Here is a 14,375-nt window from a genome sequence, read left to right as displayed (position 1 = left end):
ACCCCAAAGGCAGCTAACGTGCTGTTCCAGCCTGTGATCACAAAGACCTGTGGGCAGCATGTAGAAGTGTTTTCTCACATGACTAGGATGTAAATCACCTTGAATTTTAGTCTGTGTTCTGTTTCCATCAATCCCTGAATCAACAAGAACAACACACAATGTTCAAATAACTGCAAGCCACTGCAGCATGAGAAATGGGAGCCCAGCTATCACATGGATATTCAGCAGCAGCCCAAGGCACAAAATGAACACAACGCTTGTGCCCCATTTCGAACTGGTGCCTGTGCCCTGCTCCCCAGAGGCTTTGCCCACCTCTCCAGCCAGCTGGCTCTCAGTCACACCTAATGCCCTCCTAGCTGCAGGAACCTCTGACACTGAGCCAGCCAGCAACACCTGATAAAGACAGAGATGAGTTATCAGCCACAACTTGGACACACTCCACCCAGCTCATGGCTCCTTGCAGAGCCCAGTGAGCAGTGAAGTACAGCAACATAGCCACAGGGTGTATCTCTGTAGCACCAAGAGCAGCAAACTACAACAGATGTCAAAAGCTGTATGGAGTCTGAGTCAAGAACAAAAAACTGTGCTGAGAACACTTAGTGACTGAAGAAAACTGGGGCCATCTTCATGCTTTGACCATTGCAAATTTAAGTCACAGTAGCATAGCTGTGTCAACTTTCAAAGTTTTTATAAATGCACATTTACATTTTAAACCTGTGGTAAGGGATTTTTTTTATTTTTTTTAAATGCAGTTCAATGAGGACAAAAAGTATTAGGGAAATAGGGAATAGTCCTTAAGCAATGACTTGAATTGCCGTGTGATTGTACATTTCAACTGAATAAATGACAAAATCTGTTCCTCCACATGAGGTTTAAAATAGTGGAAAGCTTCAATTTCATACATCTCTGCTTTCTCAAACCCCAGGGAAAGTACATATACATATATATACGTATAATACAAATACACATTCAGGGGCCTCTCTTGGAAGTGCATAAAATGCAGATGCTATTGTGAGCCTGTCTTCTACAGAAAAAGCAAAAATGTTCCTGCAAGGCAAGTAATGACTAATAATGAGACACAGACCTCACTTCCTCTGCTATTTTAGGCAAGCCTCCCACACCCCTCTACTCCTCAGCTGTCAAACTATATATGGTGGTGAGGTCCACAGATGAAAGCCATCAAGCAGGATGGATCTAGCTGAGACCTGGATGTCACTTCCAGAAGTATCAAAGAAGGATCAATTCAGAAAATAATAATGGCACAGATATTTGGTGTTACTAGCTGATGTAGCCCTCTGCAGCCTTCCTGGGTTACGCCCATTCCTCAACCACAGAAACCCCTTCCTCTGCAAACTCAAGTATATCAAAAAAATAAACACCACACTGCTGGGAGCCTGTACTGGTATTAGGTTTACAGTTGGACACAATGATCTTACAACAAATCATCTTTCCAACCTGCTAATGCCCACCAGTGCCTTCAGCCTCACAGACAGGAGCCCTGCAGTGATGAGGATCTCTGCTGGCAGAGAAGTGCTACAGTGTATTTTCTGTGCAGGTCTGGTCATCCAAATACACCTTCCACAAAAGCAGTCCCCAGTTTCTCTTTCATGAAAGCTGAATGTTTACCCTTTTATTTTCCTGTTAGCTTGTGCCTAGCCCATGAAGAAATTCTTTCTCCCATGTCTAGTTAAGAATGCATCCTGAGCAGGATCAGCAATCAAACCAGTATCACCAAGACAAAGGCTGGAATGGATGTGTAATAAAACCAATTAAGCATGCAGTGAGTTTAGAGCAGGTTCCTGAACTGAAACTGTTCCTCAATGGCCCACATTGCACCAGCTCCTACAAACTTCTTTCCAGAGTGCTGTACAAACGTGACATGGCTGCAAAATCTGACATGGCTGCAAAGGAATGGTCCGTATTTGAAAAAGGGCTACCAGAAGCTGTTACATGCAGTTTGAGTTATTTTAGTACTTTTTTAACCACAGAAAAATATAAACATTTTAAACAAGGCACTCCTTTGCGCACTGAATTCAATCCCATAGAAATCTCCTTTTATATCACTACTGAGAAGGAGGCAATCCTGCTCCTCCTCACTGTATTCAAAGAAACAATGGGCACAGACATTTGTTTCCTGCTACAGAGCCACTGTCAATTAATTATATAGATAAGCTTACTATAAATAAAAATATTTTCTAGAAATTCCTTTAGGCTTCTGTGGTAATGGTTTCACCTACAGCAGTGGCAGGCTGGATATAAATTGCAACATAAACCCAACATGAATTACTATGCTGAAATATTTTAATTCTAAATGTGAGATCAAAGAACATTTTTCTCACACACACAGAGGCACAAAGCAGCATGCACACCCTTGAACAAAGATACCAGAGAGGGTGACAGCTTGGAGTTACCATCTCAAAGTAAAAAATACATGAGTACAGATATATAGCAATAAACAGAAAAGCATGTATCTTTTACATATGTGTATATACACACACAGACACATTCTGTATGGCTGTACATACATTCTGTAACCACTGTCATTGTGGTTTGTGATTAAGTTATCATGAACTTTGAGAATACACCAATTCTTCTACGTATCTTCCATCTGTGGAATTAATTTTCTTCACTGTGTCCAGAGATTCTGATGTCACACCTTCTTCCATATTCTATTACCTGTTCTTCTCTTCTCTAGCCTCTTCCCAAAAGCTGAATTTAGAAATTATAAATTCATCTTTAAATGCAGCTGAAAAGTCAGTAGAGGATGAATTTGGTATCCCCTTATATGTGTTATAAAAAAGTGATCCGGGTAGGATCACTGGGTCAGTGATAAAAACCTGAAGGTACTCAGGAGTAAAACATAGTTCTGAAATAGAGCCTTTCATTTCCTGCCTTCCTGGGTTTTTTTTAAGTCAACATTGATCCCTGCAACAATGGGGAAGAAGCTGAGATACAATTTCAGTTCTTTATTTGTGTGGTCAGTCTAATAGTGCCAGTTTTAAGAAGGAAAAACCCAGAAAATATTATATATCTCCACAGCATCATAACCATCATAACCATTAAAGAAAAAGAAAGAGAGTTGAGTCTGCACTGGAGTGTGGCTGAAGAGTGTAACTCAATGGAAGGAACCAAGAGCTTACCATCAGGGCAATGCATGAATCTGTTCTGGATCAGGCCATACCCCTGTGCCCCCTCTGGAGTCATCTAACTCATCCAACATGGCAGCTGAATTTTAAGGAAAGGCTGATGTGTAACATGCTGATTATTACAATGCTCAATTACAATTCCTCACAGGAATAGCAAAGAGCTGCTAGAGGTCATGAACTTCATGCCACCCTAGCACCTAAGGAAACTGCTCCTGCAAATTGTGACTGTCTCAGGCTTTCTTACTCAGAAATTAAAGTTCAACATGCTGCTTTATTTTATCAACGTGCTTCAAGCATCTGTGCTGATTGATATAATTCCTATTTGCTGCATCCTCTTTTCAAAATATTTTTAAGCATCACAGGAAAGCCAGAATCTGTTCTTGTGTACTGTAAGATATCACATTTCATCCATTTAATCCCTGAATGCAATTCCTCTTTGGATGTCCTGATCAGCTAGGATGTGAAGGATGTGAACGTACCAGAGATACAATTTCATGCTTGTGACATACCCACTGCTAAAAGTTGATGCCTCCCTTCCACTCAGCTTCCTGATTTTAAGAAATTGGGCTTTATGTGCCAGAAATTGGAGGCTATTAAAACTTTCTCCATTACATCAGAAGCACTTCAGTATCAAGTACTCTGTTCCTGTTATTTATTTGCCATAGTTATGACCACCATGATGTTCCCTCTGTGCTGGGGAAGTTCTCTGTCCTTCACAGGTAAACCTGACAACCTTTAGGTCTGCACAATACTCACACTGCACTACAGTCCACCAAGGTAGCAGATAAATAATCCAGCTGTCCTCTAGCTGTACAACCCCTCAGTGGGACAAAGATCCTCCCATCATTCAGCAGCTGACCTGGGAGTTGCCCAGCACAGATTCTCCAGGCTCCTAACTGCAGCACCAAACATTATCATTACCATTTGGGCAGCATTTTATCTTTTTTGTTCCCAGTCCTTAATAAACCAAAATGTTCTGTTCTACAAAGCCATTTCTCAGTCCCACCCAGCCTCACCAATCAGACTTCTACTCTCCAAGCCATGAGAAATAATTCACTAAGGAGCTCACACTTATATCTTAAAAAAAAAAAAAAAAAAAAAAAAATAGAAGAGGCAGGCAAGGACACAGAGTGCCAGAAAATACCATCTAGCCACCTCATTTCATTGCAAAAATCAGTTTTCTTGCAAGGGAATATGAAACCATCCAAACAGAAGCTGCAATAACCTTGTAAAACCCCTAGTGATGGGAAACACCTGTTTTCCATTGTTCACACAGTAATTTCTGAGCCTCTGCTACTGCTTAGATACATGTGTCCTTGTTCGAAAAAGAATTATAACCCTTAACCTAATTTACACAAGAATGTAGGTCAAATTGCTTCACCTGTGTGTATCTACTTATTGCACACCTTTTTCTGACAGAACTTCTATCCCTTATCAGGGAAACACAAAAGGAGAGCTACTAAGGGAAAGGCAGCAGATGGTGACAAGACAGCAAAGGTTGTAATGAGATCTGTGAAAGTAGACAAAGAGAGTCGATAAATCCAAAGCCTAAGACTCTATTTTTTCAGCCTCTTTTTCCTAGCATTGGCATGTAAAAGATTTCAACAAATTCTACTAGTAAAGAATAAAAAAATCCAAATATATGCAAATACAGGAGTACTGAAAAGGAGGGTTTTGGTCTGGAGCTTGGGTTTGGTTTTGGGTGGTTGTTGGGTTTTTTCTGAGTATTACAAACACCTGTCCATTAGCCCCCTGTGGTGACAGCTCTTGCTAAGACAGCACGCTGCTGCACTGCTACTGCAGCTCCTAGTGCCTGTCACATTTCTCTCATGACTGCAGTAAAGTGTCGCATCCCATCTAAATACAACATGGACTCTGAAATAAAGTGGAGAAAAGAGAGAACCACATTAGTACCTTAGTATCAGTACTGGGCAACTACAACTAAACAAAGTGACAAAAGTAAGAAGTAATCCACACTGTCATCAAAGCATAAAGTCTGTGCGGTTTGCCATGAAATCCTGTTATATTATTTAAATTCCAGTAGTTCATCTATTAAAATTACCAGTGTTCCATAGAAAGAAATTAATCTTATTTAGAGAGTTATGATAACAACATATTAATGGGATACTTACCTCCATATGTCTTAGGTACAACTTGTGGGACTTCATTTTCTGATATAAATGTAAAATGGAAAGTATTGGTAGTATGTTGCTCCCTGGTATTTGCATTGTAAACTTCACTGTGTACTCGAATCTGGATGTAATTTTTTTCTGTGTAACAGACCTACACAGTTAAAACAATAGTTAGAGCTTGTAATTTATCACCAATGCTGAAAACTGTAACAGATTTCATTACACCGTTTAACAAGAAAAGTCACACATTCTCATAACACATTGCTCATTATCAGTGACTGACACTGGTGACAGCAAAGAGAAGGTCTGCTCCTTTTCAAAAGGAAATCAACTCCTACCTGTCCAGAAAGCAGTAGTAAGGATCCAACTTCAACTGGCTTCTGAAACATGATATCATCAACAGATACAATAAAGGGCCTGGAACTCCTGAGGAAGCAAAAGAGAAATTTCTTCTCAATAATAAAAAAGATGTTTGCAAAAATTTCAAATACCTACTTGTCAGCATTTTGATGAAGGGTTACTAGAGAATAAATCTCTTCCTTAAACAGAGGCTACAGAAAGTGTTAAGGAGTTATGCCATCACTGGAGGAAATCTCTCACACCAATGAAGCACACACTTTCTAAGGATATGTTATTGCACCATTATGGTGTCTTATGAAGTACACTTGCTGCACAATCTTCAAGCCATCATTCATCAGGCCTCAGTTTTTCAAGAACTGACACAAACCAGTTAACTTTGTATCAATCTTTGCATACCCCATTAAACTTTCACACAGACCTCTGCTGGGTAACAACTTCAGTCACACTTCCTAAGCTCAAGCAGTCAATAGAAGAAGTTTAGAACCCATTTCTCTTGTGTACCAAATGTAAAGTTGTAATATTTATTTGACAGAATGAATATGTTATATGGTTAAAAAGTCCATCTCAAAAGCTTGGTAAGATAAAAGAAAACAGAAAATGGATGTGTTTTCTATCTTGACAAGTAATACTTAAAACTCAGGCTCCAAGGAACAAGATGCCAGTCCCTCTGTAAATATGATAGATGCTCCAAGCAAAGTAGCACTGTGCACTAATAGTGCACAATTCTACTGGACACCTAAGTTTTTTCCAGTTCAGACTGTCATTAAGTTGGTTAGCTTGGGTTCCCAACCTCTGTGTATGAGCAAAATGCTCTGGATTATATAAACATTGCAGGTCCACAACTCACCCATAGCTGCAAGCAGTTGCCCATCCCAGTTCAAATGCCTTTCTCATGAGAAAACCCCCAAAGATCCTATTAAAGATGTTCCGTTCCTGTACATAGAAACAAATACTAAATTCTTTTCAAAGACTTGTGTTGAAGTTTGCACTTCAGCTCACAGTGTTTAACAGAAGTCCCAACACCTGAACATATAAAAGGCACTACTGAAATATGTATGTAAAATTCAAAATGCCCAAGGTAACTTTACCTAATAGGAGCTCATCTGACTCATTTGACAGCATAATGTAACAACTCAAAATTGTACCAGCAACCAAAGGCCAAACTTTTTGCAAGCACTTTGCAAAGAAATTTCTTTACACAGAATGAACAGTCTGGTAAGAAAACAAGGTCATTAAAAATCTCCCATTTTGCAGTGGTAATCCATACAAATAACAAAAAAATTAGCAAAAGAAACTAGGCTCTAAATTGCAAGGACTGCAGAAGCCAAACAAAATAATGGTTTGACTAATCGTAGGCCAAAATTCATAGTCAAAGAATGGTTTGGGTTGGAAGTGATCTTAAAGATATCTAGTTCCAACCTCCCTGCCATGAGCTGGTACACCTTGCACTAGACCAGGTTGCTCAGAGCCCCACCCAGTCTGGCTATGAACATTTCCAGGGATGGGGCACCCACAAATTCTCTGGGCAACCTGTCCCAGAGCCTAATCACAATCACAGTAAAAATTCCTTCCTAATACCTACTCTAAAGCTCTCCTCTTTCAGTTTAAAGCCATTACCCCTTGTCCTGTCACTACATGTCCCTGTAAAAACTCCCTCTCAAAGTTACTTCTTAAGTAACTTTCTGTAATTCATTAGTATTTTTCAAAATACCTCAGGATGGCAAATCTCCAGGCCTTTTAGCTTTGCATCTTCCATCCACACTGAATTGGGTGGTAATTTACGACTCTGGAAACTCACTGTCCTTTGGAAGAGACAATCAACATTATAGTCCACAGAATTAGCAGAATTCAGCAAGCCAAAAAAGTGTAAATAGCAAATGCAGACACATACAAAAAAAAACCTACAAAAACATAGAACACCAAAATAAACCCAAAACAGAAATTGTATCACTAAATACTCTTCCAGCTGACCTTGATGCCTTATCTAAAGCTGCCCTTTGATTTGTTACTGCAATAAACCTATTCTCCTGATCTTTCAAAAACTTCTGCTAATGTTCAAGTTTATGTGAATGAAGAAGCTTAAGAAAGGTACATGAAAGAAAAGATGAATCACAACCACAAAGGGCACACTTTTTCAGAAAAGCCTTGCTCTGCTTTTTAAGTCATAATAGGAAATAAAAGCACACAGTGAGCTAATAGAGTAATTCATCACCAAACATACAGACAGTTTTTGAAGTTTTCAAACCCAGATGGAATGTGTACAAAGTACAACTGCTAATTTTAAGGGAAAGCAAGTCTGCTTTTGGTAAACAACTTTAAAAATAACAATTGTATAGACTAATAAGTTAAAGAAATTATAAATTATCAGAAATACAACACTACACTAATATAATTACACATTTCTCTGTAACTGTTGGCATCAGATGACTTCACACCCATCTCAAGTATAAGTACGCTAACAGCTCCCTCAAATAACATTGTCAGGTATTGTATTTAAATCACATTGCAAGGTTATTTAGTTACAAGGTGGTCAGTTCCTGCCCTCACAGTTTTTTTAATTAGATATGGCAGAAAATTGATTATGCAAGTCATGACTGCAAAACCATTCCATTCTCTTATCTGCTTAAATATCATTAACCTTTTTCCTCAAAGTAATTCCTAACAGCTTGTTTAGAACAACAGAAGAATCTTCTAAGAGCCGCAGATGTCATGTCAAAGTTTGTACCTGCATTTCAAATAAACTGCCACAGAATTTAAATGTGAATTTATACCAGACTACCCTGTTACAGGCACCCACTCAAAAGGCACTTTTCCACAAGATGTCAGTTCTCCTTCACCCCTCCCCTTCTTGCCTTGTGTCCAGTGTATTAAGGAATATGTCATGCACAATGTTTCTTTCTTCTGCAGTAGGAGCCATTTTCAGTAAGGAAGAAGTGCTGAATTCAATCCTCTTCATCTTGTTCACTGAATATTGAAAAAAAAAAACCAAAAAACAACCCCATAGTATTAAAGTTCAAAGAATAAACAAATAATGGCTCTGAAGATTTTAACCTGAAATCAACAGTCTTTCCATTTTTCCTTTTCCCCTGTAAGTTAAAAGCTGTAACTTCATGGTCCTACAGACCCAAAGAGAAATTTGGATTTTATAATTAACTGCAGTAAAATAAAAATAAAGCAGAAGTTCACTAGTACCTCACCAATGTGATAAAGAACTTCTTCACATATTTTATGACACCCACACACTGTTCCTATAGAAAACTTGAGTACTGCCCTCAAAGTACAGAATATATCTAACAAGAAACCCTACAGAACAATAAGCTTCAGGTTTTGCCAATGGTACAAGAATGAAAGTTTATGGCAGAACCCATTGCAGTGACTGAAATTTTAGTTTAAAATATATTCTGTCCAGTTTATTCAGTCTTCAGTTTTTTTCTAATTCTCTACTTTGAAACTCCAGCTTGAAATAAATAAGGATGGTGCTACATGCTCCTTCCCTTGTCTCCCACTTTTCTTTTCCCAAGTTTCTTTCCAAAAGGAACATGAGCACACAAACAGGTGAGGAGCTGTGATGTCCTGCAGGCCCACCATGGAGTAATCAGTTGGCCAGAGTATTAGGAGCCCCTGTGCTGCACTCAGATCCAAAGCAGAGAGAGCATCCTGCCAAGGGGAGAAGTCCAGAGGGTGTGCAGAGCCCATCAGAGGTGTCTGTCAGTTTAGCCAAAAAGTTTCAAGCATGTGGTAGCAGGCTTTTAAATTCTCTTACTCTACTGACACAAATGAGACAAAACAAAAACCTGATTTTAAACAAATTAGGAGTATTTCTAAGTAGCAGAACTCCTGAACTTTGCTTCCTCCCAGCTAAGTTGAAACTGAGGCAGATGTGCATACTACCAGGAAATATGACATACATTCCCCTTGCTTGAAGATTTCTTCCTCCTCAGGGCTCTCAGGAATGAGTGGATTAACAAATGCTGGCCTATGGACGGGAAGATTTTTTTTAAGTTACAAACTTTACAAGAATTTGTCCTGTAAATACATTATAACAGTCTTCCATTTTTGCTCACATACACAGTACAAGATGAAATGACATACTTCAGGTTATATGATAAAAATAAATATGGCTGCTAGCAGAATATCACATTAGCTTTAACTCTGAAGAGATAGTTAAGTGATCCAACCACTACCTGATGCCATCAGAAAAGAGACACATCTGTGGTTCTTAAGAAGCTAAAATTGTACTCATAAATTATAATGAAGATTGTTCCAAAAGAAAGCTGTTCAGAAACTCAGCAAATGTAAACATGATGATCTAGGATAGTCTAAACCAAAACTTGACTGGTACCATTCCTCCTGGAATAGAAGAAGCATGGTGCTGTATCTAGCAAGTGTTTTTATAACTTATGTATTCCCTTGACAGCCTTATCAACAGCCAAAAGCTGTTTACCACATGTACCACTTATCAAAGATTATGACATGCCTTGAGTGTCACCCTGAAAACTCAGCTTCTGAGCTTGCTGACATAGTTTTCTAAGGACTTTCCCAGGACAGTAACTGTAAACATAGATATGTGTACATTCTTTCTGTTACGCGTCTTGTGATGGGCATCTCTCATGGCCAGTGCAGTGAGAAAGTGTTATCCTGACCATCCAATCCCTGGCCATGGTCAGAAACCTATGAATCCTGGGAGGAAAAATAAACTTTCTCTTCCTTTCACCACAACTCGACCTGTGTCCGTGTGATCTATTCATCTTCAGCGGTAACACTTGAGCACACCATTTCTATGTTTATTCTACTGCACAGATAAGTTTACTTTAACCAACTTTTATAGCATTTAATTATTTGCACAAGTAAAGACAAACACTTACTCTCAAGAGCTATTCTTCTGCATAGTTTCTGATTATTAATTTTCAACTTTCAACATTTATACAAATGCTGAGAACAACATACATATACATACATGCGCGCACACACACACAGTAACAATTGTTACTGCTGAACAATTCACCTCTACCCCAAGCCTTTACTTGGGCTGGCAACAAGAGGCAGAGAGAAGCTTTTCTTTTAAAACAAACTGATCTTTCCTGGTTTGCTAAACCTCTGAAAATCCACCGGATCCTTCTCCATCACAGAGCTCATTTCCCCTCAGCTCAGCAAACACCTACATCAGCTCTCCTGGCCAAGCCCCAAGCTGCTGAGATGCAAGTTTGCTACAGTCCCAAACCCACACAACCCTGCTTCTGTGGGGCCACAGCAAACCTAACATATCCTGTACCTGTCTGAAGGGTTTTGATCTCACATAAATACCCTCCTTATATGGACAGAATGCCTCCAAAACACAGCTGGCCTGTGGCCAGCTAGCTTGTACAACAGCCACTGAAGTTTGCATCTATCTGCACAAGTCCATGTAGACTTGTTCTCAGTCAATCTGCTAGTGTATAATTACATCAGATTTGATGTCATTCTTTTGAAAAAATAGTCTTTAAAATGGGAACCATAACATAATTTGTTTTCTTAATATATAATATATTCACTGGTTCTAGAACAAGTCTGAAGAAAACAAACCTAGAAACTACTTCTAATGTTATCAGGACCACATAATTATATCAAGTAAAACCCTTTCATTAAACACATCTTTGTTAAATACAAGCAAGTACTTAAACTAATTAGAAACAGAGAAACGTTTATTACTTGGGCAGGCTATATAGGGAAAATGTAAGAACTACAGCTAATTTTTCTGATAATCGAGTCATAAACCTAAATGGCAACTGAGCAGCCTCTTATTCTAATAACTAAGGAATTATAGAGAAAGTAAAACCAGAATAATAACAAAATAAGTGTCTGGGGTTTTTTTAAGTTCTGTGGGAATACTTACCAGTTCCATCTTAGTTACAAAAGCAAGTTTTAACTTGAATTATTCTGGTGACACCTATTAAGTGTGTATTAGGGAATAAATGGTATTATTCACTCAAAGACTATTTAACCACTGAAACTCAATCATTAGTTCAAACAACTACTAGAATGCAGGTGGGTTTCTGGCAGACTCATTCACTTCTGTGTTCATTCAGACCAGTCACTCAAACACAAAGGAAAATCTGTTTTAAAAAAGGGTCAGATCCCAAGACTACCAGCAATTCCTGGTATCATGACTGCTAAAATAAGTCTGAAGTTTGTAACAGGTAAGTTCACACTTGCCAGCAGAAAGCATCAACTATGTGGTTTATTTACCACCTACATTATATGGCTTCTACATATACAGAGCAAGCTACAATGTTTGCCATTTTCAGCACACCTAAAGTCAGGAAACTTTTCCTGTCCTACAAATTACCGTTTATTCTCTGGGTCTCGGGCCACCATGACAAAGGTTGCATCTAACACAGGGCTGTAATCACCACCATGCAGCTAAAAGAGACAGGAAAAAAATACATTACTGAATTCTAAAATTGGAAATGTGCTTAGCAAGCTATTTAGTTGACATAAACTATTCAATCAACTTTAATTCTGCTTACTTTCACATTCTGTCATTCCTTCCAACATCTCTCACAACAGGTCAAAGATAAGGAAATAATTAAAACTTTCATTTCAGGAATTCTGCAATGTAAATATTTACCAAGGAATGCTTATTAAAAATGCTGAGCTGGGAGGGGAGGAAATCAACCCAGTCATTGTAAAAGGACTCACTTAACCTTTACTCTGAGAAATGCCATAGCTTTTTTTTTCTTTTTTTATATACCAAATTGCCACTAATGCCAGCACTGTAAGGAGTAAGAACAAAAAGGTAAGAAGTAAGAACAAAAAGGTAAGAAGTAAGAACAAAAAGGTAAGGAGTTCAGAACAAAAAGGTGTAACATTATCTTCTACATTAGAGACTTTACTTAAGGAGAACAATTGAATAATACAAAAAATTTACCTGTTTACCTGAATTATCACAGAATTCTTTGAATTAGAAGGAACCTTAAAGACATCCAGTTCCAATCGCCCAGCCATGGGGAGAGACACCTTCCAAGATCAAGTGGCTCAAAGCCCCATCCAACCCACCCTTGAACACTTCTAGGGATGAGGCATCTCTGCTTCTCTGGGAAACCTGCTTCAGTACCTCACTGTCCTCACAATTGATAACTTCTTCCCACTATCTCATCTAAATCCATTCTCTCAGTTTGAAGCCATTCCCCCTTGTCCTGTCACTATATGCTCTTGTAAATTCCCCCTGAAGCACCTCAGGCCTGCTGTAAGATGGAGAGAAGTCACAGGAACTAACCTGCAGCATGTGCATCTTCACTTCCATGGAGGTCTTCCCAACCCAAGAAACATTGCCTGTGAATTTGATGTCACAGTCTGGATGTATAATCTTCTGGCACAAATCTACAAGACAAATATTAGGGGCTACTGGAGATGGATCACTCACAACTAATACTAGACAGGCCAGATTCTCCAGGACCTTTATGTGATCTGAAAGTGGCAATACACACAAAGACAACCCAGAAAAGTCCGTTGTTGCAAGGGACCACGCTGCTCATCTGCAGTTTCTGCCTCTGCAAACTTCTGAAGTCAAAACAGGAGTAGGAAGCAGGGACAAAGGTAGACAGCAGACCCAAGGGAGTGTTCAGCAGAACAGGCAACACAAGCAAGGTCCAACTCCGCCAGAACAAACAGTGTACAATAATGAAGGTAAGAATCTGCATGCCAAAATAAAACCAAACACTAAAGTGCAAGAATCATGAAAGTTGATTTTGAAGGGAAATGACATATGAAATGCTGAAAAGCATCTACAAAACCCTCTTCCCACCTCTTGTCAACAAAAGCCAGAAAACTTCAAAGCTAAAACAAGATGAAGTGAACTAAACAGGAGTGAAAAAGGAATCCTTAATAACAACCATGGGAAGGCAGTAGCTGATGAAAGAGTAAGACAAACAGATGAAACTATTTTATTTACTAAGTTGCCACTTACTGATTTTATCGACCAGAGCTGTAACTATGGATAAAGGAGACATTTGCTGCATTTCCTGCTTGGTGTGAGTGTAGCAAACAAGAACTGTGAAGAGATCAAAAATGGAGCCAGCTCTTTAACAAAAACATAAGTGGAGCAGATCAAAATCATCTTTGCAAAGTATAAGAGGTACCTTGAAAACATAAACTGAAGTATCCTACTATAGGAGAGCACAACTTCCACATTTTCACATATGTAACACATGGGCTTGCTATAGAGAAAACAGCAGCAGCTGTCTCAGTTTTATGCATATTTACTTACTGCAAAGATAAATTTAACTAAGCATTTTAAACCAGCTCATCACTTGACTTCCAATCCCACATAATCTCTTTACTCTACCACTGCAGCCCCCTGTCTCAGACTCTTCCTATCTTATATTTTGATTTCATGAAGGCTGTCCAAGGATACATGCTATCTGAGGACTTTTTAAATACTGATTCATTTAAAGAGGTGGAGATTAAATAAATGGTGCCTTACAGGCACAAAACCATAGTCAGAGGTATTTATCACACTGCAATTACTACTAGCCAAACCACTATTTAAACTAATTAGCTTTGTTCACAAAAGCACATCCAAGTAAACCGACTCCTTGGAGTAATTCAAGGCTATTTTTTTCTAGTGTTCATGTAATTTTCACTCAACACAGATCTTCATTATCAAAAGTATCTGTCTGGTACTTAATGAGATAAGAGAGAAGGAATCCCCATATATGGACCATTCACTTCAGAGCTAGACTTGATGATCCTTGTGGGG

At 38.8% G+C, this 14,375-nt stretch overlaps 1 protein-coding gene across 22 annotated transcripts in view; it reads right to left on the bottom strand.

Annotated features, from left to right (window-relative positions):
- Positions 1–2,283: 2,283 nt before the first annotated feature.
- ACOT9 (acyl-CoA thioesterase 9) overlaps positions 2,284–14,375 on the bottom strand; it is a 29,087-nt gene continuing 16,995 nt past the window's right edge. For 16 of the 22 annotated variants that reach the window (XM_086879899.1, XM_086879887.1, XM_023918502.2 and 13 more), the window contains 10 exons: positions 13,584–13,667; positions 12,894–12,997; positions 11,964–12,037; positions 9,547–9,614; positions 8,491–8,602; positions 7,350–7,440; positions 6,486–6,571; positions 5,617–5,704; positions 5,279–5,429; positions 2,284–5,021 (listed from right to left, as the gene is read on the bottom strand). In XM_086879899.1, coding sequence (XP_086736025.1) covers positions 4,963–5,021; positions 5,279–5,429; positions 5,617–5,704; positions 6,486–6,571; positions 7,350–7,440; positions 8,491–8,602; positions 9,547–9,614; positions 11,964–12,037; positions 12,894–12,997; positions 13,584–13,667 — 917 coding nt within the window. In that variant the 3' untranslated portion in view covers positions 2,284–4,962. The remainder of the gene's footprint in view (positions 5,022–5,278; positions 5,430–5,616; positions 5,705–6,485; positions 6,572–7,349; positions 7,441–8,490; positions 8,603–9,546; positions 9,615–11,963; positions 12,038–12,893; positions 12,998–13,583; positions 13,668–14,375) is intronic. The other 6 variants (XM_086879886.1, XM_086879888.1, XM_086879894.1 and 3 more) reach the window with 1 other exon arrangement.

Source organism: Cyanistes caeruleus, chromosome 3 (assembly GCF_971803275.1).
Source record: "Cyanistes caeruleus chromosome 3, bCyaCae1.hap1.1, whole genome shotgun sequence".
Lineage (NCBI taxonomy): Eukaryota > Metazoa > Chordata > Aves > Passeriformes > Paridae > Cyanistes > Cyanistes caeruleus.
The sequence above is the reverse complement of the archived record's forward strand: the minus strand, read 5'-3'. Positions and strand labels throughout refer to the sequence as shown.